The sequence below is a fragment of the Physella acuta genome, unplaced genomic scaffold (assembly GCF_028476545.2).
Source record: "Physella acuta isolate Inbredline_101_S28 unplaced genomic scaffold, ASM2847654v3 ptg000507l, whole genome shotgun sequence".
Classification (NCBI taxonomy): Eukaryota; Metazoa; Mollusca; class Gastropoda; family Physidae; genus Physella; species Physella acuta.
This window is the reverse complement of record NW_026732026.1, coordinates 435,948-460,350: the sequence shown is the minus strand read 5'-3', so window position 1 is coordinate 460,350 and position 24,403 is coordinate 435,948. Positions and strand designations below refer to the sequence as shown.

Genomic DNA, 24,403 nt, shown 5'->3' with positions numbered 1-24,403 from the left:
TTAATTTACATAGTATAAGCGTTGTTGGTAATTATACAGATTTTAGGCAACTTGCAATAAACAGCCTACGACTCATTTTATTTAAAATAACACCTTTTAATAATGTGTAGCATTGGTAAAGCTGAGGTGCAAAATAAGTCTGTTAATCAAAAGGTTAAGTGACATAATTAAATTAAAAAATCAATTGAGTAATAAATACTAAAACATAGGCCTAGTACTTTTGTTTAATAGTCCTCTCCTTGATAAGGCATTCACTTAAATATGATAGTCAAATTTTTTATAACTTTTTATTGTTATTTTATTATAAAAAGAGCCACATTCTGCTAGCAAAATTAAGGCCTATTCCTGTGACTAATAATTAAAAAATAACCAAAAAATGTGTGACAATATCAATAGTAAATAAGTGAAGGACCAAATGAATCTAGTCTAATATTAGCTATAGGGTTAATTAAAAATTGTCAGTAATAATTATAAAAGAGTAAATTTGTGTAAGGCAATAGTAGCCCTAATCACTAATCACCCTGATCTTAAGCATTCAGTAAGGTAGGCCTACTTGTTCACATCCCAAAAGGCATACATACTACTATTACTATGCTGATCTAAAGAATCTGATCTAGAATAGACCCAAGTCCTCTTAAAATTAATCAAATTCAAATCTAATGATAATGGTGTAAAATACAATATTACTTGTTTTAGGCCACCTAACGAGAAAGGGTGGGGGCGGGGCCGGGGGGTGGGGGGGGGGGGGGGTAGGCCTACGAATTTAATAAATATTTTTAAAACATTAAGCTTTAACTTTAGGGCCTATTGATGTTTTTTTTTTATTCTTAAACCCCAGTTTATTCGAACCTTTAAATCTATACATTATTTGCATACTAGACTCTAGGTCTAGTTCTAACTACTTAATTTTACTGACTGAGTTTAACGTTTGTGCCAGTGGTAAAACGAGAGTAAATAAATGGGCGTGGCTAAGACACACCTTTATTATTACAAGAGAAGCTGCAAGACCAAAATGGCAAATTTTGTTAACAAAAATTACATGACCGAATTAAATCTTTAAAAAGTTACTCACCTTACTGTCAACAAAGGCACATGCTATTTCGTGTAAAATCGGCATTGTTAAATCAGAATCAACATACTTTAGTTCCCTCATTAAGCCTATTTGCATGTAAAAAGATATCCGCCCTCGAAAAGGTGTATCGGGATCCATTTTTGCCTATTAAAATGTGCGCGACACTTGACAGCGCCTGCGACACACAAGGCACAAGTTTATCCTTGAAAACTGAAAAATCAAATTCTATAAAGTACACATGTATTTCAAGCTGTACCTCAATCCTATAACAAGATATGAATATATAAATATCTAAATAATCATTGTCGAGAGTCGCCGGATAAATATGCATAAAATAGATCAAGTGCCCTAACCCCTCAGCGAGCAGAGGAGTTGGCGAAAATCAGGCCAATTCGTCAAGTGATAAAGTATGCGAACATGAATAATTCCGGAATAGGGTAGTTCATTACTCTCTTCTTTCCCTTAGAAAAAAAATGTCACGAGCAAATAAACAATAATTTAACCTTCAGTCTTTAAAAAGCATACACGTTTAAAATAAACTTCGTTAGTTGTCTAAAACAAAATATATAATTTTACATTTCAAACTCAAAACGTATAAATTAAAATTTTCATTAAAATACAAATCTAATATAAGAAATCAAATTTTTCAAGCCAAATAAAAAATTATGTCGTAAAATATATATGTCTTAGTAAAAACAGATTAATTTGATTACTTAAAATAAATATTGAAACATAACAACTTAAAACATTGTCTATTGCTAAAATAATTAAAGCAATTTCAATATTTCTGTTAGTGTTATAAATTCCAATGCCAGCAACATTACGACATAGCAGCACTATTGTGGATAACTGCAGTTGTTGACAAGTTTTTTTGACATGGCTTCCTGCTCTGACTCAGTTACAACTGACAGTCAGAAAACAAATAGTTTATCAAATCGATCTGATTCTCAGCCTGACGCTGAAATGACAGAAACAGAAATACGAGGTTATTTAATGAAGCGAGCTAGGCTTTCACGAAAATGGAAGAAACAGTGGTTCCTATTAAGAAATTGTGACCTGTACTACAGTGAATCACCGCAGGTGAAAAAGACTTCTTTAACTTCTTAAAAAAAAGTTGTTTATTTGTTGATGTTATATTTTTTAAACCACTCAACTTACTTACCACTGCAAAGCCTACTGAAGTATAATTGTAGCATACTGAAATAAATTGTTATATCGACACCAACGAGCCATTGAAATTCTATTTTAAAGTCAGGCCTAACATTTAGGGCAGGGGCCTATTTATTTTAAATGAAAGACATGACTGTTTCAGATCCAGTTAACTGGGAATATAAGTTCATATATGATATATTTCCTGTCTGACATCAGAAGTAAAGTAAAGTTCCCTTTTCAAACCTGACGGTCTATGGGGCAAGTGAAGTAGAGTTCACTTGTTTCTGTGACCTCGGCATATGAAGAGATAGTGTGGTCAGCACTATGCCCAGCCGCCTTTACTTTCCCTAACGTGAGTTAGGCACCGATCAGAGTTGGGTGGACTCAGGGACTGTCTACTGACTTGAACCCGATTTGAACTCGAGACTTACGGGTTAGCAGTCCAGCTCTCTACCGCTAGACCACTCCGTCCCAGCATATCAAAGACAAACAACCAAATTAATATTTTTTGTGGCCATCCAAAAATGGACAAGCTCAGCCAGTTACATTTGTTACAAGTTCACACAGATTTAATTTTTAATTCCATTGTTCTACTTTCATTGAGTTTTTGTGTTGATTTAGTTAAATGGTTGGATCATCTGAGTGACTGTTTCTCCTCTGCCATATGGGACTGCATGGTAGTATGGTGGACCATTTGGCTGCTAGCCCGATGGTCTCAAGTACAAATCTCGGTTCAGGCTTGTGACTGTAGGACATCCCTGAGTCCACGCAGCTCTGATGAGTGCCTGAATTATGCTGGGGAAAGTAAAGGTGACTGGGCATAGTGCTGACCACACCATCCATACTTATATGCCTAGGTCAAGAAACCTTTGCATTGTACTTCATCTGTCTAATGAGGAACTTTACATGTGGGCTATGTTTCTAGCTGTTATGCCCTGAAATATTATTTTATTTTAATAATTATTAAGTATTAATAATATCACCACAAGTGATTTCTTTTATGATAATTGTGTTTCCTTTTGTTTTGTATTACAGGGTTCATTGAAAAAAATTCCCCTTACTGATGCAGATATCTCAGAAACAAGAGTAGACAAAAAACAATATGCTTTTCAAATTAGGAGCAAACAAAATGGGCGCACTTATTATATCCACGCAGAGAATGAGCTCACACAGAATAGCTGGATGCAAGCTATATGCTTTGCAAAAGCTGCAGGCAATCACGGCAGTGCATCTCAAGCATGTGTTATCCAGTGACAAAAATATTTTGTATGCTTTCTAAAACAGAATTAAGTTTCTTATCAATGCTGTGATATTATTATGGGCACACACAAACACAAGCATGTGTCCTGTTTAACTAGAATCTTAACATTATTTAGCTCATATCTCCATTGATTTGCAGCTAAGTGTTAAAATGGATTATATTTCTTGTGTTTTACACTTCAGATATTCCCATTTACAACATTACTTTTTGTATGGCATTCCATACATTATGAAATTTTTTAGTTAATATTACTGCTATTTTTGTTTATTCCCCCTAAATGAATTATTGAAAGCACTAGATGCAAAATAATGACCATTATAACATTGCCCATTTTCATGTTTTCAATTTGTCATAATAATGCTTTAACTATATTGGTCTTATCTTAACAGACAAGTTTAAAATATGAAAGTAACAGATCCATGTGTGGTTGTGAAAGCATGTTGTGAAGCCACTTGTGGCTTATACCTGTCCTATCAAAGTAAGGTGTGGCTTGAGTATTGGCAACAGAATTGTATGAACTCAACATCTTCCATTCTTTAAAGGCCATTTTACTGGTTAGGCTACTTTTCACAATAAGGTAACAAGTTAAGCGACAGTTTTTTTTTATCTTCTGCTCCGGTTTTATTTATGCCCTGTGTGTAATTGTACAAAACAAGTGTTTTTATTTTACATAACTTTATCATTTTGATTGAAAAATTGTGAGTGGCTGTTAGTCTTTTGATATTTGATTTGATTTACAATATCTTTTATGTCTTTAAGTATATTGTTTAAGAAAGGCAAGAAAATATACTAACTGCTTTAGAAGCATGAGAAAATAACTGTTTTTTAGGTAATAAGTTCAAGTTGAGAAAAAAATATTTTATTTTATGTTAACATTTTAAAAAGCGTCTAAAAAGGATAATTAAAGTTTTTAAAGTATTTTCATATAATTTTCAAAAGTGTAATTTTTTTTTGTATTAATTGAACTATAATATTTTAAGACCTTGCATATAAATTATTTAGTTCTTGAGAAAATTGTCAGTAGCATTCTAAGTTTTTTTTTTTACATTTTCCACCTCTTCAATATTTATGTTTTGCCTTACTGGATCCACATGCATATATTCTATCAGCTTGTAGTCCCTATATTTAAAATGTTTTTTTTTTTTGTATTTATCCTGTGCTGTGTTTTGTAATGATGTAATGTCTATTACATTTAAAGGATGCCATGTAAAGTAAACAACGTTGTAAGTTTAACTCTGCTTTTAAATAATTTGTAATATCTAACATTAATCTTTCCTTGTAAAAACATAACATTTTACTGTAGATAATGATTTTTAAGGATGTATTGATCTGTGATTTATTTCATTTTATTTTTTTTTAAAAGTTAAAAATATCTAATTATGTATGCAATCTATACAACGTTATTATTACTAATTTACTACCTAACAAACATCTAGATCTAGTTGTAGAGTTCGCACTTGACTTTGTGGGTTTTTTTTTCTTGTTGCTTAATCATATTGAAACTGTGTAATGTTTTATAATTTAGACTAATGAGTAGAACTTTGGGCAGATTTATGTGTTTGATACTGCTTGGATAGTCATGACATCTGTAATTTATGTACAGTTGGAACCCACTAACTTACTGCATTTAAGTCCTTGTTGCACAAATTTTTCAACCCAGAGTATAATATTAATAAACCTCATTTTGAGTATTGTAATGACTCTCTCTCTCCTGTTTGTGTGTACAGTGTTAGGAAATGTAAATTGTAGTTCAATTTTTATCGCAACAATTGTCGTAAGACTTTTGTATGATAGTTGATTAGACTATTTATTTACAGTAGAAGTTTTGGAAATAGAACTTTTTTTCATTTGACGAGTTATAGATTTTTGACACTTTTTAAAACGGTGCGATGTTAAGTGATGTAAAAAGGTTATGTTTTGGTATAAACATTTAGTTAAACATTTGTGCAACAACTTTTTATTTTTTATCTAACAATGCCATACACCATTTATTGGCAGGCTGTGGTTGTGGGTTGTGAGTCTTTTGTTATCAACTTTGTTTTACATGCCATGAATTTGATATTAATTTCCGTTTTTAGACATTTATTCCTTTATTTAAATATGTAGACAAGTTTTAAAAAATTGTTTTTATAGTAAACAAAATTATCATCGATTAATTGTTTGACATAAAAGAGGTCCATGGTCACACAAAAATCCTCAATTGGTAAAGATATTCATTCACTTTTATTGCATTATGTTAGTTATAATATCAAATATAGTAATACATTTTTACAGCACTATAGATGTTACTTTTTACATCATACTTTTATATATCAATAGGTCAGTTTTAATCAAAATAGAATAAATCACTTTTGCTTGAAGTTAATAATTTTAAATTGCAGTTTATAAATTTATAAAACATAATTTTAAATACACCAGTTATGCTGGTCATGACTCAAGAAAGGCAATTTACATTGTTAGTATGTTAGATGTGACCTTCTGAGGCAGCTAATTTATTTGGTCAAATTAAAAAGTAATCTTCAATTTAAAACTTCTATTGTATATCTTGCCATTTTTCAGTGTTGTAATTTAATAATATATCAGCACCAAACTTAAAATTTCTCGACAATTACAAAAAAAGTTTTTTTTTTCATTTTAGAAATCTATTGTGCCATGATATATTTTTTTCAACCTTTTAAAATGTTTACATTTAATGAAAGGATTATTCATAGTATGCAGTTGTTATTTTTTAAAATTGTTTTTAATGAGACTAATAATTTTCCATGTTACATAATATTTTAAAACTAAAATGTTGAAATTTGTATTTGTTCTTAAAGAATTAAAGCAGCAGCTTTACTAGTTATATGGTATGTCAAATTAGAAAATCCTAGTTAAATTGTTTTGCTGTCTGGCTCTTCTTAAATACTAGTCATTTCTGTGTCTGGTGATTGGAGTTGTAAAATAAATGAACTAGTTAAAAATAAATGTAATATACACATAACAAAAATGCTATTTTAAGTTCAGCTGTTTTGCTTACATCTGCCATAGTTGTATGTTTCTGATGGGTTTTTAAACAAAATAATGATATCAAGAATCTTTACATTATCATGCTATGTTACAGCATTTTTAGTAAAGAAATTATCTGTCTTTGTAGAAAATCAGCATTAGGTTGTTAATTGTGGGTTGTTTTTTGTTGTTGTTTTTTTTTTTTTTTTTAAAATGGTGAAGCTAAAAAAACATTGTTACACAAATATTGATCATGTAACTTACATTGTGTTTACTGTTTTAAGCTTGTAACAACTGCTGTAGTGTTGTGACTTATCTCATAGCTTATTTTATTAGGATAATTTGGATTCATTAGTGGTTTAAAATTTTGTAAAGAATTATTTAACCCTGCTTCAAATATAAACATTGTATTGAATAAATGTTTAGTGAGTGTTTCTAGCATTATAAAGTAAACTTTATTATGGGTATAACTAGTATTAAGCATAATGCTGACACAGTAACTATATTGGTAAAATATAGAACTGTTTTTATCATTAAGTATTTAATACAGTATTGTAAAACATTTGAAATTTTTTATTTTTTGTGTGTTTAAATAGTGGGTTAATGTTAGATTGAACTACAACACTTCAGGGTAACTAAGTCATAAATTTTTCTTTAGTCTCAAAATTCTAGCTAGAATATTTGTTTATTTTTATGTTAAGCCATCCTATAAATTCAATTGAATTTTTAAAATTGTAAATATGTAGGTTTTTGCCCTCAAAATTAGCTGGCTCTTTTGTAATTGAAAATTAGTCATGAAGCCTAAAAAATTGCTAAAATCAGTGTAAATGTATTTATGGACAATCATTACTTCTTCCTATTTTGCATTAGCTGATAGTTAGATACATGTAAATAGCTGATAATAGTTTTTTCTTTATTTCTACCATTACAATAAATTACATATTTTTCAGTAGATTTCTATTGCTTTGTTTGGTCAGATTTTCAGTTATTTGAAGTAAGTTTGGGATATTATTTCTTACAGCAACTAGTGATACCCTATCAATCTAAAAATGTAAACAGCTGAAGCTTAGATTTTTTCCTGGTTAAAACAATAGTATTTGGGGATTGCCTAGGTGTAGATATTTTTTTAATGATTGCAATAATTGTGTTTGGGATTGGTGTTTCAGGGTTTTTCGCTGGTTGCACTGACAGCACGCAAGTGTTAACCAGTTGGGTTTTGCCTTGTTTTTATCTTTACAATTTAAAATGACTCATTTCTTTTTATCTGCCATTTGCTAATTGTTTATTGAAATAGAGAGTAATTATTTGTGTTTATTGCTATTTGTGTTAATTGCTAGTTTATTTAATACGTTAAATATGCTATCAGGATAATTTTTGAAAAGTTAATCAGCCTATTTAAACTGGATCATAATTTGTAGAATTTTTTTTTTAAGGTTTTACGATTTACCTAGTAAAACAATGTATCATATGATAAAGACTGGTGCATTTTATAAAAGCCTAAAATCTTTGTGTTACAACAATAATGATGTTGGGTACTCTTTATTTTTATTTTTTTTCAGTTTAAAGTTTGATTAGAAGGAAATTTTTAAAAATTCAAGTCATGCAGTATAACAGTGTTTGAATATAACTATGCAAAATATTCCAAAGGCTGTCTGAGATGTAAAATCAATGAAGCATGACAAAGCAATATGGCTCTACAACTGATTGCAACTTGTTTAGATACAAAGAAATCTATTATTATCATTATATCTATTGTTCTATCTAAATAAGTTGCACACTATTTGTGATATTATTTACAATGAAAATCTCTTTTATTCTGTGTGATTTATGATCTTTTAAATATATAATAAACAAAATTAATGATAGTTGTCTAAAAGGACAATAAAGGCAGCATAACAGAATGATGCTATGGATAATGTGCTTTAAAGTATAAGTAGGCAAAAAAGTATTTTGGCTGCCATGTTTCAAGGCTACTTTAAGCGGTCTACACATATCATGCAAGTATTTTTTGTACCAAATGAAAATAACGCAAACATTGGGAGCTCACACAAGTCATTTGCTCATCTGTAAATCTGCATTGGAGTTTAAATGTAACCCTGAAGTAGTGAAAATATTTCATGCCAGTTATACTACTCCAGACTTTTTTCTTCTGATAGCTCTAGTTAAATATATTATTTGTCAAAACTTTTGTGAAATTCATGAACCAGAATGTACTTATTCAAATAAACTGTCTGTAAAATATATCATCATCAGCAACATCAATTTGTGTTTTTATTTTTGATGTTGTTAAAAATAGTGCACAAAGTTGATATACATATTATTTGAGCAGAAATATAGGCCTATATATATCCTACGTTTCCCCCCAATAAAAGCATTATTTTTACTTGTTCTATTGGTCAATGCAAGTCTGTACGAGTACTAAAGCCTACTGGTTCACCAAAGTACCAACAATAAAACATACAAAAATGTGTCTGTTCTCTCTCGTTTTTCCCCAGGAAATCTCGTGTGCTTTAGTAAAGATATATTTTGCCACATCCAGGGGGAAAATAGCTTAGCACAGATAAAGAAGCAAGCAAACGTGTCAATAATTATCTTAGTATCTAACGCATTTTGATGACAATGCTATCAGAAGCTGGACAACGTATTCTGATGTATTTGGACTGACCACCACCTTAAACAAATAACTGTATGAACATTAATAACTACACACACGGGGGGAGGGGGGTATAATTGAATGTGTTGTGTGTAAACGTCATAAATTGCCCCACTGCTGAGGTTAGTCCGATCGGACGTGTGGTCAGCACTAGAATGTGTAAGCTTATGTAGCCATGACAGATAGGTCAGCCGTTCCTATAACTATCACAGCATTCTGCCATGATCGTACAACTAAACTACATGTAGCCTGTGGGCCCAACTATGTCAGTCGAGGCGTAGAAACCAATGGGGTCAATAGAATAGGATGTGCCCAGTGCCATAGCTCCAGGCGTTACACATGGTTACCCTTCGAACATTTAAAAAAATTGGCTTGGTGTTACCTCCACCCCAGTCCTATCATTAATTCAACTGGATAAAACGTTTTGTCAGTAAATTTTGCAATTTTCTATTTTGGGTAACCCATTAAATAGTGTCACCAGGTGAGGACCACACCCGCCTGCTCCTACCACATTACTAATGAGAACCAAAGTCAACACCAGAGAGACGTGAGCCCTGTACCCAACCACTTGAGGCTAAGGTTGCCGATAAGCGTCTTCAGCATTCTACATAATTATTTTTAGTCTCTACAAGCAAAAACGATTGGTTCTCTTTGGTACGTCTACTTCCGAAGCTTTGGCCTGATCAGACAAAATGTATTTAAATTTTAGATATTATCTAGATCTATGTTAATTAATTTTTCCGCATAATATACCGACTTGTTCATGGATATGGAAGATGAAAAGGGAGGGGGGGGGGGAATCTGAATTGCAGGCCTATTATTTATATTAGAAGAAGAAAGTCTAAATATTTATTCATGTTCTTACTAATCAACAATTCAGTCGTATTTAAAATATTTTATTTTTCCGTCTCAAACTATAACTAGACACTTCACTAAGCTTTGTGTTGTAATCAGATCTAGTCTATAGATCTAGTATTTTAGACAATTTTTTAGTCATTAATTACTTTAGACATGTCTTATTTGAAGTGTTAGGCTAGTGATGATTTTTTCCCGAATTTTCAAGGATTAATTTTACAATAGTAGCCTATATTGGTCTAGATCTCGATCTAGCAAGAAACGATTACTATCACATAGATCTAGATCTACGTTTTCACTCTCACTCAATTTTCGCCGGTTTGCCAGAGCCTAACAGTATGCCGCGGGAATTGGCTTTGTAAGTAGGTCAAGCATTGTGAGCGCATTGTTTTCTTCATTATACGACTAAAGTAGTCTCTTTTGAGAGGCTGTTTGGACAAAAGGCAGGCTCCGAAAAACAGGTTGGTAGTTATAATGGTGGCAAACACATTATTTGGAACTATGAGCCTTTATTGTGTTTTAAAATTGTGTGTGCAGGAGGTTTCAATAATAATAAATTATGAAAATCACAACGGCGAATGAAAACAAATTAGTAAAGGGAGGCTACAATTATTATACTTCCCTTGGAAACAAAAACATGGCGGAAGGTAGAATTACTTTGTTGACTTACCAACCGATTTTAATTTTATCCTTACACAAGTTATCTATAACTACTACTGTCGATTTACTTTACCAATTGTACCGTTGTGTAGTATCAATATCAGCTTGTGTGCATATATGGCTCACGGTACATTGCATAAAATATGTAGATCTAGAGAAGCGCTTGCAGCATAGTCACAGACAGTAACTGGACTGGTTGGTTACACCACAGCCACACCAGTCCATGACAAACTTTGACTTTTAGCCCCATGGCATCCACTTCATCAGTCAATATATTGCCTGATGGATGCTTTTAACTTGTTACTTTTAAAAATACTTTTGTTGTGACATTCCCACACTCCTTTATATTTATTAGGCCTATTACTCATTCTCGCTAGATAACACAATGTTGCCACACTCTGTTTATTAGTAGTCTGGCGCATTGCTTAGATGGTAGGATTGACCTCTGACCCTGAAACGTCACGCGTCGTTTTCTGACGGGTTTTACGTTTATTTTAGGGGTCCCATCCACGACAAATGAAAAAACTGTTTATATCGCAAATTCTCATCATTATTTTAATGCAAATTGCTAATAAAATGGATAATATGCCTTAGAATGCCAGAAAAAATCGCAAGATTCGTGGTTGTAAATAATGAGAGGATGTCTAGTGGAGCACTCTCCGTAAAAACTGAACCGCCGCCAAAAACGACCGACTAACGGGGAAAACGGCTCGACTAACTGTACATTAATATATAATTGATATATTTATCATGTATATTTACAGTATTTTTGATTACTTTTTCCAAAATCTCACTCGAGGATGAGGTACCCCCGCTGACATTTCTATCCGCTATTTTTAGTATCATGACGTCATTGTTACGCTAGTTACCTCACAGAAACAACTAGTTTTTGTTTTTTGCGGAATGAACTGTTAAATCTAGTATTTTAATTATAATTCAATTGTAGCATGTGCGGAAAAAGTAAAATTATGGACATTATTATTGTATTAGTAATTTTATTAGTATATTGATTTTTTTTCTTCACTGTGGGCCGACAGTTGCTGCATTCGTGACCGGTGGTTAACCTCGTCAACGCTGCGTGGCCTATTCGTTTATATAATCAGTGATGCTCGTTCAGTGGCCTTTTTCAAAGCTAGGCCTAATTACGGGCGATTTTTAGACTTAATTGATCGGCCGTTAGCCTTTTTCATTGCTGCGTATTTTAAAAAATGCTCGTTCAGCGGCCTTTTTTTTGCGCTAAATAATCTGTTTACGGGCATTTTAAACGTTTATTTATTTATTTTTTTTTAAGCTAGACGTAGATCTAGTTTAAAAAAAAATAATTTTTATACAGCTGGCTGTCTAGCATGCCTGATAATGATATGTGAACTTTTAAAAAAATGACCGAACTTTAAAAAAAATGTCCAGAAGTAGGGAAGTAGGTCTGGTTTTCAATTTGCTTGAAGAATGGGGGGGGGGAAGAGAGAGAGAAGTGAAGACACCGACCATCTCGTGTACGCGTGTTCATTCTATGACGTGTACTATAGGCCTGCTGAACTCACGGTGACCCGCGACCGTGGTGGGATTTTTCATCCACAGGATAGTAAAAGTAAGCAAGCAATCACGCGAGTGACGATGTTTGGAGATTTTATTTAAAAAAAAAAAATCACATACGTCATGATTTCAAGATGAAAAAAAATGTAATGTAAAAAAAAAAGACACTAATACGGAATACCATGTATGAACCTCAGCTGCCACACTGTTGACTCAATATAAAGTGATTGAGTGTAAAATGTATTTTTATTTATAAACTATCTTAACTATTACACTATCATATTATTTTATGCATATATTATTTAAAATTAGGATTTGAAATAAAAATATTTATTATGGTCATTTGATTTATGCAGGTGCTCATTATTTCATAAAATGGTATGAATAACATGTAGAGTAGAATTTAATAAATAATAAAATAACTAGATCTAGTTTTATTATCAACCAGTTGCTTTTTGTTCAGTTGCTTTTTGTTATTTTCCGGTGAGTAAATAACCTAAGCTGACGCAATTACCATGGCGGGAATTAATAGCTCGTGTACACACGTCCACGACGTAATGTTATGCCGGTCGAGGGGCTAAAACGCGGTTTTGTCTTTCATTTTCCAATATCGGAAAAATTTCAAATTCTCTCTTTTCTCGTCAACCGAGTAAGCTAGATATTCAAATGTGGTGTCAAATGTTCTCTTAAGGGGTAAGGAACTTAATGGTGTATTTGAAATAACAGAATATTTTATTTAAAAAAATCCATAATTCAACCTATTATTAGCAGTTTTAATTTCTTTTTTGTATCTACTTCGCAAAAACTGGCTACGTTGTTTTAATATTATCTTAATGCCATGTACTTAATATAAAATAAATTATTTTTTTAGATACAGCATCAAGGCCCATTAGTGCGGCTATGCTCTCAACTGAAACAATGGAATCACAGGATGTTCCAGACAATATACAGGTAACTATATCACTTTAAACTAAACAAAATTACTCACCTTAATGCCTTAATTCAATTAAGAGGCATAATTAACTATACAACCAAAAAAATACCATTTGATTATATTATATAAGAAAAAAAAAGAAAAATATACAATATATAACTATGATATCCTTCACAAAAATAGACAAGTAGTTACAGCGCAATACTTGGCATACGAAATGTTTTCATATTTTAACCCATTCATTATGCTTTTGAAACCTGCTTAACTTTTTTCTTTCTTAGATATGTTACAATAGCTTGAGCTCTACAGACTTACCATATTACTTTGTTTCACAACATTGTAAACATTGTTTATCTCAGGCAAATCTAACAATTTATTTTAGCTTTAAAATATTCACTTATATCTTAAATTTGTGTTCTGACATATTTTTCAGTACCTTCTACCAAGGATATTGTATTCATCCATCCTATTTTAGAAGCAACACAAAAATACTGTTTTTTTGCCAATTGCTTGACTTTTTTTCCTACACTTGATACTTTTAGAAAATCATTACAAGTGAGAAAGAAGCAGCTGAAATTCCAAGCAAAAGACCAAAAGTAGATCTCCAATCCCTTCCAACGAGAGCTTACCTGGACCAGACTGTTGTTCCTATATTACTTTCTGGAATGTCTGTCCTGGCCAGAGAGAGGTAATTTATGTAGAGAGCTATATACTTGTGCATAGATGAAAATATATATATATTTATATATATATAAATATCTATATATATATAAATATCTATATATAAATATCTATCTATATATATATATCTATATAATAGCTGGGGTTTTTTGTTTTTGTTTTGATCAATTGCATGACTCTGGAGTATTTCAAATTTTAACATGTAGTAAGTCTAAGTCTTTATTATTGTGATTTCAAATTAACTACCAAGTAATAAAAATATTTAATGAATCTTATTATATTAATTTTTAAAATTTCTCTTTCTAGGCCACCAAACCCTATTGAGTTTTTAGCTGCCTACTTATTGAAAAATAAAGACCAGTTTGATTGATGCCATTTCATCTTGATCATTTTAGACCATGGTTGCATGGAATAGATCTAAATATTGTGAATATTCAGTCAGTAATGATTAAGTGTTGTTTTTATCAATGTTCATTCCACGATATGGTTTGTGTACCTGACATGAAGATGGCCATTGTAAAGAAGACGCCATGTAGCTCAACGTGACAGACACATTCAAACATCTTAAATATTGATACAAGCACTTTTGTATATGTTAGTGAATTTTTAAACCCCATCATGCCTTTGTAAAAATAAACATTCATGTATCATACAATTTTGTTTTTGCCATTTCTTTTTAAAAGCCTGTTTTATCTGCTACTGTACCTCTTGAAAACTTGTCTGTTCTTTTCCATGAACTGTGGAACCAGACTGGTTCCACGTATTTAAACATTTTCTTTGTAACTTACAGCAAAATAATCGCTCAATCGATCTCGCCTATCTTAAATATCATGTATGTTGAGGTACCACTATATATATATATATATATATATATATATATATATATATATATATATATATATATATATATATATATATATCTAAATATATTATGAACATACCTATTAAATTTAAAAGCTTATGTTTTTTATAGTGTAGGTTTTTTAGTTGATAAGTGAAATAAAGGTTACTGCAGCATTCTGCATTAACATTTGTAGTCTACCTTGGTAGTGTTAGATACACAGCCAGAGAAGATAACATGAAAAGTGTCCTTAATTCAGGTCAGCCTGCCTCACAAGGTACATGAAAATATTACATCAAATTAGATAAAGGTAAGTCAATTTAGTACGAAAAGATAACAATATATATCATCTAGAAAATTTCTATTTTATTAAAATGATACTAAATCCCATCACAGAAATTCTAAGAAATATTTGTAGACTAATAAAAAAAGTTTTATAAACAAATACAAACATCTCCATTGAAAGTAAAGTTAAAAATTCTAAATAATGCTTTTTTTATTTTATTATATTTGTTCTTTGAATGAAATGTGCAAATACAAAAATATTTGAAGCACTTGCGTAAATTATTCAGATCACATCTTATTTTAGTTGAGAATAAGAGTTACAAACAATTTATATCACAAAATTGCTATTAAAATTAACATAAACCATTAACAAGAAAAAATTCAAAGCCAAAATATTTCATCCATAAAATAATTTTTTCTATTCAAAAATAAATTTAGCCATAAATAATAAAACAAACTAAAAAACCTTTATAATTATAAACTTTTAAATACTGTGAAAATTTAAAAAATAACACAAATTTGCTTTCTATAAAAAACCATTTATTTCAAAAATGTGAAATAAATTTAATAAGCAACCAACTCTTTTACTAAAGAAAGCAAATTAGTGTTATTTTCAATATATTCAAAAGCTTATTTATAAAGGTTTGTATACTTGGTTTATTTTCTTCTTTTTAGTAATCCTGAATTAAAAATAAAGTTAAATAGAGGTCAATATCTGTTTTCAAAAACAATCATCACTTTAGAACTAAAGAATTTAGCTTTAAAACCTAACCAATAGCTGGCAATTAACAATTATCAGTCCCTGGTTACCAGTTGGCCAAATCTCAGGTGTGTGTAAATAGTTCATAATTTTATTATTTCCCCTTTTGATGTTGAATTTAGTGATCTTTTAAAATTGATTTTTAATGAATGCTTTAATATTTGATTAGATTACAAATGACATTTTCTTATATAGTCTCCAGAGCCTGGAAAGTTTGAACGAAATCACTGCCTTAGATGTGGGTCAACAAAAGAATAGACCAAAGCTTATAATATATATAATAGAAATATAGAAATCATCTGTTGATAAGCCCTACATTAGTTTAGCACGGGGCAGTGAAAAAAAATTGTATCATTTTATAAAATAAACTATGATTTTATAATGATGGCTTACAACAGTCAAATAAAACTATATAATGTTATTATATAAGGATTTCCAGTGTTACATGAATTACTGCTGGGTTACAGAACTTGACTAACATTTAATTAACATTCTACAGCAATTATTGAGTTTACTGCTGCTTACAAATTGTAAGAGATGTGTTACTCAAAAAAAAATAATTTTGATTTTTATCTTGATTATACAAAAATAATTTTTTAAAAAAAAAACAATGTTGCGTAAAAGTATTCTCTGTTTAATACTGAACGAATCATTATAAATTTAACTTTTGTAGCCAATATAATACCAAAAAAATTATATAGGATGAGTTCTAAAACTAATTGAATGTTAGCACATACTAAGCTATTTCCAAAGATGTATAAAAGATTACAAAAATAAAACACTATACAATGAATACAATATTTAGTGTACTGTAAATGCTGAGTCTGACCCAATTCTCTCAGGCAAATGGCATTTTACAGCACTACATGAAAGTATATTATGTCATGAGATCAGACTAGTTGCCTCAAATATAGGACACTTAAAAACAAAGTTTGATTTTTTTTCAATTGAGCAGCTAGGTTTCCATCAAAATATTTTACTAAGCTAAATCACAATGAACAACTATTTGATTCACCACAAGAGTAATCTTGAATATCAGATAATCTTGTTAAATGCAATTAATGTTACTAATAAAACTTAAATGGAAGCACTTTGAGAAAATGATGCATTAACAAATAAAAATGGAATCAAACATTGATGTCTAGAAAGGTATAAAAATGTCAAGCTTGTCCAAAATAATTTGCTCTTATTATGTTTATTTAACTTAAAAATGACATGTATATTGTTGCTGCTCAATCTCCAAGTCCTAATAATACAGCCTCTTTCCCATAAAATAAAGAAGAACAAATGAAGTGTAAAATTATCACTTTTGAAAAAGGATCGTCTCTGGTCATTTTCTGGAAATCTAAGTCAGTTATTGAAAAATTAGATAAATATACAAGTTTGAGCAAGGACTGTTTATACATTATTAGTAAACACAATACTTTAACATTTCTGTAAAATACAGCTATTAATCATTGCTGAAAAGCTAACTATTATAATCTAACTGTTAAATGTAATAAAAAAAAATTTCTAAGCAAAGATACAATTGATTTCAAGAGTTCAAACTATGTTCCTATGGTAATACAATTCTGCTACAACACAAACTTTGCTTCCTATGGTTATACAAATCTGCTACAACTCTGATGAAGACAGAGTTAAAAACAAAAAAACATTGAGCTTTTGCTTGAAGGCATACATGTTTACAATGGATCAATCTGTTCACATACTGTTTCCACAAATTATTGCTTTATGGCAAAATTATAATTTTCAGTAATGTTTAACTCATAAAATATATGATTTGCTTTTCACAGAAAATGTGTATAATTTACTTTTTATACAATGTTTCATTCGTAAAAAGATATCTACTTATAAAACGATAACATTACTATTCTCTAAAAGTAGTTAACATCAAATCTAGTCAATAAGTTGTACAAAGTTCAGGAACATTTTTTGCATTAGCTGGGCTCGTTCATTGGCTGTCTTTAAAACCTCCTCGTGGGTGACCTGAAACTGAGATCCCACATCCAGGTCCACCATGTCAGTGATGAGGGAGACCCCAAACACACGCATACCACTGTGGCGCCCCACAACAGCTTCAGGCACTGTACTCATTCCTGTCAAATATATAAGTGGAAGGGGTGTATTACAGCAACCTAGATTGTGTGTGTGGGGGGACGGCGTGGCCTAGCAATAGAGAGCTAGACTGCTCATCCGAGAGTCGCAAGTTCAAATCGGGGTTCAAATCAGAGGAACATCCCTGAGTCCACCCAGCTCTGATGGGTACCTAACTTACGTTAGGGAAACATAGGCAACTGGGCATAGTGCTGACCACACTATCCCTTCATATGCCGAGGTCAATAAATCAGATGAACTCTACTTAATCTGTCATTTGTGTCTTGGGCACGAACAGGATTAAGAAGAAGATCGTGTGTGTATGTTAAACTCAACACAGCAAGTCAGGTCAACCTTTGTAAAATCTCATTGAATTACTTGTGACAAGTGAAAATTTAAAATAAAAGAAGATAAGTTACCAACAAGGTTGTACCAGGTGCTTAAGGAATTCCAGTCACTAAAGTTGGAAATCATACAAAGAGGAGCCTGTAAAACACTAATAATGCAGAGGATTATTGACAAACTCACCAACAGCATCAGCTCCAAACATGCGCAGCACACGAGCTTCAGCTGCCGAGGAAAATGTGGGTCCACCAATCATAATGTAAACACCTTCCCTCATTAATTTGGCGTGACCCAAATCAGAGGCTACCTTCAAGAACTTCTGCCTCAGATCTACATCGTAGGCTCCATTGGTAGCAACAAATCTTGGACCAAACCTTTTGTTAGAAAATAAATATTTAATTTTCATTACACATTAAAAACATTAAAAAGTATTGAAGAACAACACTTCAATCTTATTATTTATTTTCCGTACAAACTTTTTTATTTGAACTTAAATGTATTATTTTAACTATCCTAGTAGCTTGAAATTACAATGTCATAATTCTTTAAAAAAATATAAATATCAAACAAGCTAAAGAAGTTAAAAGAAAAATTACCTTTCATCATTTTTACCAATGAGCACACATTCTCCAGTTAGACCAGGTAGATCAATATGATCTGTCAGGAGCATGATGTCACCTGTCTTGTAGTCTTGATTTAGCCCACCTGCGGCATTGGTTAACAGTAGGGTTTCTATCCCCATGGCTTTCATGACACGGACTGGCATGGCAACCTGGCATGTCAAACATACACATGACATATTTCACATCATAACATCTTTAGCTTATTTAATATTTATTAATGTATTACCTTCAGGATCTATCAATTTATCACAGTAAAAACTAAGCTAATATAAAAGGCAGATTTTTAAAAATAAATCTCAATAAACCTTCCACATAGGATGTCCTTCGTAATAATGAAATCTTCCCATCATTAAAAGAACTGGTTTTCCTTTTAAAGTGCCTATCACAAATTTCCCAGCATGCCCCACCACTGTAAAGAAATAATAGAATTCAAGTTAAATCATCTCAACTTTTGTAAACTCTCAGATTTGTCAAAAACAACAACCAGTCTCTAGTCAGGCAAGAAGCTTGGAATCATCAATGAGACTTAGCCAGACTGAAAACAAGACATGGCCAACCATAACATCTTGGGTGCACAACTGATGACTAATAAAAATAAAACATGTTATGCATAAACTACCTTCTCAAATTTAAATAAGCCACGTAGCTTTTAATGCTATCTCAAGTTAACTTGTGGAGCATAGGGATGCAACCACACCTCTCCATCTTATTCAGTTTTGAGTGCTTCCTTCAAGTTGGGTCCATGACATTCAGGCTTTCTTTGACAATGATCTTTTCCAAGCCTGTTTGGGTCTACTTAGTTAAACCTCTCCTTGGTGGGTTCCAAAGTAATTCCTGTCTGGTGATGTTTGTTGGTTTGTGCAAAGTGTGTCCAATCCTTCCACATTTCTCATCCAATTGGTAAACAATTTATGCTTACCTGTAATGACAGGAAATCCGGGTATTTTATCATAAGGAATTGTTACAGGATTTTCAACAGCATCTCCTATTCCTCCTAGACCTGTTCCACATATAAGACCCACCTTGGGGCGGAGAGGGGTATGCTTTAGGATTGCATTAGCCATGCCCTGGATATCTTCAAATGTATACCTGATCACAGAGAGAATAAAATACACACCTATTCATCATATATAACACATTGAATAATAAAATATAAAATTTGACTGAAATTATTGGTAAAATTTGATCCTTAAATAATTAAAGTTGACAAAAATGAAAGACCATAATATTTAATCTTCTGTCTAAATATATTTTAATATTTACTGACACTATCATTACTTAAATGACAAATGATTACTGTAGAAAAATTGACTATGTTTATCATGTGTTTTATTTAAAGAATGTGATTCTTGTAAATTAAGTGTTAACAGCAATGAGTTTTAAATACTAAGCAGTTTTACAAGCAGAGTTAGTTTTTATCCATAGTTAGTTGTTACCAGGACAAGGATAAGAGAAAAGATGAAAAGAATAACCTTACAACTTACAGTAATAACAGAGGAGGTTCATTATGAATAGTCAAAAGGATACTTTAGTAGTTTTAAAAAAAACATGTTTAAATATTTTTAAAATTTATATAACAAAAAACAGAACTTCAACAATCATTTTTCTTAAAAATGAATCTGAATTTTACTTTTTCATAATTTGTTATTGGAGTTAAATGGTAATTTTCATTCTTGTTAGTGCTAAGCAGTTAAACACACAATCCCGGTGTTATCAAATTTATTTCTGTATTATTTTATATAAACTCTACAAGTTAAGTGATGCAATCAACCATTTTTAAAAGTGAATTCAGCAAAATAAAGTTTAAAACTTAAAAAAAAATTGTGTAGATTCTTCTATGAAGATTTAAATAATTAAAATTTCTTTCTCAATAAACATTTGTTAGGTCAAAAAAGTGTCAGATTTTTTTTTTTTAGTAAACATTTAGCCATACCTACTATTACAATTTTCCACAACTAGTGTTTTTCTATAAGTTTAGAATAAAAGAAAATGGAAAAATATAAATCTTTGTCTACATTTATTTCCCATTGTACAAGCAGCCAAAAGAAGCCTTTTTAAAAATTATAGACCATAGAGATCTGAATTTACTTTTGCAAATTGCAATAAATAACTGATTTGACTATATAAAAAGATGTTTATATAAAGTATATTTTCTTAACATACCCTATAGCAGACATATCAACAGCCATTGTAAATTTCTTCAATCTTTTAAAGGTCAATTTTCAGTAGCTGAAATAAAAAATAAAGTATATTATTTATCTCCAATTTGAATACTGAGAGAAAATCCAAAGTGGAAATCAACACATGTGTCATCAAAATGTGATTTTGAGTTATAAGGGTCTTTCATCCTTCTTTAAAAAATAAAAATACAATTTGGGAGGTGGGGTGTATGTTGAGGTGTGGTGTGATTGCGAGGTAGGGGGGGTTGACTTTTTGTGAAGGAGGAATCTAAAAGGTGGGGTGTCAACTGGGGCCTCATAGGCTAATAGTAACCAACTGATCATAATACCATGATGTGGTGTCTATTCCCTGCTTTATCCGTCCTATGCTTTTTTTATATTTAAATGCACTGACAATAAGAAAATAAAGACAATGTGCTTGCAATATAGTATATCTATAATGAATACATTTGTGGCTCATCACATTTTTGCGACCTTAAAGAAAGCAAATTTGTTTTCTTTTCTTACTTATTACTTTCAATGCATTTAATTAAGGGCATGGGCAGGAGATGAAAACCAAATTAGCCAAAATGCTTATTAATAAACCTAATGCTATCATATCTAGCATATAGTTATAACTGAAAGAGTTAAGTCTAAAAAAATTTAAATGGTCCAAAATTTCCTGCCGTTGCCATGGTGATGGCAACCATCTTGGATTTTTTTTTTGCAATTTTAACATTAAAATTTTCTATGGTTATTCTGTACATATAGGCCTACCAACAAAACTGATAGAACACATTTTTGAAAATTTTTATGGTTTTTCTTTTACAGTTAAAATGGTGTATTTTTTGCACAAATGTATGTTTTTTACTTTCTCATATGCGTATTGTAATCGTGCAAAAAAATTGAAATAGAGAGTTTCACAAATCTTAATGTTTTACACCACCCTGAGTCGAAAAACAATTTTGTCCATATATCTGTGTGTCTAAGTGTGTGTGTGTATATGTCTGTGAACACGATAACTTTAGTACCGTTACAGCTAGTTTGTGAAATTTCAAATATAAAATTTGTAGTTCTGTATCAACTTTAGAGCGATTTCCGGTAACCAGAAGTGGAACTTATTCTACTCTTGGTTTTTCAAAAGCCTAAAACTTTCACACAGATAAAAGTAAAAGATCTAATTCTCTGCCTTCTGTCAAATTTTGAGTAATTTCCGTTTAGCGGAAGTAGTACACTATTTCCGATTTCTCAAAAAACCTATATGAATTTATAAAGTACTAATATTCCGCACTATACACGTATTGTTTGCCTTTCACTTGATGCACAATCCTTTTTTTTTAGTATGTAAAATCTGATTAAAAATCATGTTTATATTCTGAGTTGCCATCCCCGTAGTGTTATATAAATTCAAGAAAGTTTAGTAGAGATCACTCCCGTTTTATTTAAAGTGATTTTCTGAAAGAAATAATTGTAAAAATAAAAGTATTTTAAAATGAATCCATCACTGTTGTTAGCAACTCTAAATCTTGCAAGTTTTTATCAAATTTGCATAATCCATCTTTGAGTCATTTTGATGTAAAAAGGTAAATAAAATCCAAGATGGCCACCATCACCTTGGCGAAGGCATGAAATTTTTGGCAATTTTAACAAGCTATTCGCCACAGGCGAGCAAAAGTTTGGGCACTTCTAACAGACATATTCGTTTCAAAGTTGGCATGTGGGTCACAACATGAAGACATTAAATTTGACTTAATTAGATGCCTAGGCCGAATTAATTTTGTATGAATTAAAATTTTGTCCAAATTTGTAGGCTGTCTTGTCCAAGTATTCCACACTTTAATATCATGTTCCTTAGGTGCACAATGGATCTAGACCTAGATCTAGATCTAGATCTAGACTAGATCTATCTAGATCTAGATCTAGAATCTAGTATGCAACGAGCCCGTCGGTTGGTTGAGGCCAGGCCGGGAGACGTTTTGCTTCAGATCTAATCTAGATTTAGAAATCTAGATCTAGATCTAGATCTATCACTAGGCCTAGATCTAGATAATATATCACTATATATTTAATTATATCGAGTATACTTTTCAGTTATAGATCTAGTATAATACTAGATCTCTAGATCTAGTACTAGATCTAATAATAAATATAGAGACTATTAAATTAGCCTAGATCTAGATCTAGATATAAGTAATTATCCATCTAGCTTTCTAGATCTAGACGATCTAGTCTAGATTACTTACCACTTGACTGCTAACAGTACACAGTACTGACTTATTACTATTTACTATTACTTATTACTACAACACTTACTACTTTACACACTATAACTCCAGTTACACACTAAATTACACGGTAACACGGAACTTGGAGAAAATGTGAGACGCGAAACAGTAGAGTACTAGAGTAGCCTAGTGTAGATCTAGATTCTACTAAGATCTAGAAGGTCTAGATATCTAGAATCTAGATCTAGATTCTAGTAGTGTAGGTCTAAGTTATTCTAACTTACGCTTAGAGATGATTGGTTGCGGGAGGGGGGGGGGATTAATTAAGATCCGCTTGGTTAGCACTAGGCCTAAATAACCGATTTGTTATCTTTATTTAAAAGTAGAAGTGAAAAAAAGGTGAAAAAATATGAAGAAACGTAATTAAATAATATTATAACTTATAACACACCTGGCAGACATATGTTTTCCAAACACGCCTGAAGTTAGCCCCGAACGTCACTTAGTCCGCTAAACGAATTAAAATTAGATCTAATCTACTTACCCTGCACACATCTGCTAACTCGATTTACTAGCTAGCAGTATCACTAGACGTCTAAGACTCTACTAAGTCAAGATCTATCTAGATCTAGATTCTAGTCACCTATTGACTAGATGTGCGTATGCAGTTGTGACGATTGAAATCTCCATTTAATCAAATATGTGGCAGCAAATCTTCCAGCTGGCGTTTTTTTTTAAAAAATCTATTAGAATCTAGATCTAGATCTAGATTTTCTAGATCTAGATCTAGATCTATATTAAATACGAGCCGCCCGCGGTGTATCCTACGCCGTTAGGCCTATTTAGTTGTTTTATTTTCTACTTTTCAGTAATTCATAATTTGTGAATTCGACAGTACCAATGCTGCCACTGAAAATATTTGCTTTAAAACACTATCTGTAGGTCGTTAAGGACGACATCCTCCCCCCGCCACCCTCCTTTCCACCAACCCTATCCCCCCCCCTTGTGAAAGCAGCCTCCTCTTAATTACCTCCCCTAAGTTTAAAATCGTTTCAAACTAAATTATCTGCCCCTAATAGCCGTCACTAAACCCGGCTCTACGATTGTAAACATTTAGCGTGAACAACAGCTCACCAGACCATGTGCAGGTGGGGGTGGTAGGGATATGCTTTTAGAGGAAGAGAGGGGGCTGCTAGGCGCGCTTACAGCTTGGTGTTTTCTAGGGTATCCAAGAAGAGAATTATATATATATATATATATATATATATATATATATATATATATA

General features: G+C 31.6%; 3 protein-coding genes across 8 annotated transcripts; 2 read left to right on the top strand and 1 right to left on the bottom strand.

Annotated features, from left to right (window-relative positions):
• The first annotated feature begins 1,943 nt into the window (after positions 1-1,943).
• Positions 1,944-3,917, top strand: LOC131944754 (PH domain-containing protein DDB_G0274775). Its single transcript, XM_059305558.1, has 2 exons — positions 1,944-2,152; positions 3,260-3,917. The coding sequence occupies exons 1-2, from the start codon at positions 1,949-1,951 to the stop codon at positions 3,476-3,478; spliced, it is 423 nt and encodes a 140-aa protein (XP_059161541.1). The 5' UTR covers positions 1,944-1,948; the 3' UTR covers positions 3,479-3,917.
• Positions 3,918-10,313: 6,396 nt separating this feature from the next.
• Positions 10,314-14,437, top strand: LOC131944756 (protein dpy-30 homolog). 3 transcript variants are annotated; one of them, XM_059305563.1, is made up of 4 exons: positions 10,314-10,439; positions 13,043-13,122; positions 13,648-13,793; positions 14,093-14,437. In XM_059305563.1, exons 2-4 carry the CDS (start codon positions 13,072-13,074, stop codon positions 14,154-14,156), a joined length of 261 nt encoding a protein of 86 aa, XP_059161546.1. In that variant the 5' UTR covers positions 10,314-10,439; positions 13,043-13,071; the 3' UTR covers positions 14,157-14,437. The 3 variants fall into 3 exon arrangements, with proteins under 3 accessions (XP_059161546.1, XP_059161543.1, XP_059161545.1); XM_059305560.1 differs by lacking the exon at positions 10,314-10,439 and adding an exon at positions 10,588-10,625; XM_059305562.1 differs by lacking the exon at positions 10,314-10,439 and adding an exon at positions 10,682-10,765.
• Positions 14,438-15,485: 1,048 nt separating this feature from the next.
• LOC131944746 (purine nucleoside phosphorylase) lies at positions 15,486-23,718 on the bottom strand. 4 transcript variants are annotated; one of them, XM_059305549.1, is made up of 7 exons: positions 23,663-23,718; positions 20,898-20,963; positions 19,654-19,823; positions 19,040-19,143; positions 18,708-18,883; positions 18,295-18,485; positions 15,486-17,768 (listed from the first exon to the last, which is right to left on the bottom strand). In XM_059305549.1, exons 2-7 carry the CDS (start codon positions 20,921-20,923, stop codon positions 17,569-17,571), a joined length of 867 nt encoding a protein of 288 aa, XP_059161532.1. In that variant the 5' UTR covers positions 20,924-20,963; positions 23,663-23,718; the 3' UTR covers positions 15,486-17,568. The 4 variants fall into 4 exon arrangements, with proteins under 4 accessions (XP_059161532.1, XP_059161531.1, XP_059161533.1 ...); XM_059305548.1 differs by lacking the exon at positions 23,663-23,718 and adding an exon at positions 23,570-23,643; XM_059305550.1 differs by lacking the exon at positions 23,663-23,718 and adding an exon at positions 23,403-23,423.
• Between the last annotated feature and the right edge of the window lie 685 nt (positions 23,719-24,403).

Excerpts from the sequence above, each read along its gene's own strand:
- LOC131944756 (XM_059305560.1), top strand. Across the intron at positions 13,123-13,647 it reads ATGTTCCAGACAATATACAG|AAAATCATTACAAGTGAGAA; the intron begins GTAACTATATCA and ends TGATACTTTTAG. Across the intron at positions 13,794-14,092 it reads TCTGTCCTGGCCAGAGAGAG|GCCACCAAACCCTATTGAGT; the intron begins GTAATTTATGTA and ends TTCTCTTTCTAG.
- LOC131944746 (XM_059305549.1), bottom strand. The coding sequence starts at position 20,923 with ATGGCTGTTGATATGTCTGCTATAGG. Across the intron at positions 19,824-20,897 it reads GTTGATATGTCTGCTATAGG|GTATACATTTGAAGATATCC; the intron begins GTATGTTAAGAA and ends CTCTGTGATCAG. Across the intron at positions 18,486-18,707 it reads ATTGGTAAAAATGATGAAAG|GTTTGGTCCAAGATTTGTTG; the intron begins GTAATTTTTCTT and ends TTCTAACAAAAG.
- LOC131944754 (XM_059305558.1), top strand. The coding sequence starts at position 1,949 with ATGGCTTCCTGCTCTGACTCAGTTACAACTGACAGTCAGAAAACAAAT. Across the intron at positions 2,153-3,259 it reads ACTACAGTGAATCACCGCAG|GGTTCATTGAAAAAAATTCC; the intron begins GTGAAAAAGACT and ends TTTGTATTACAG.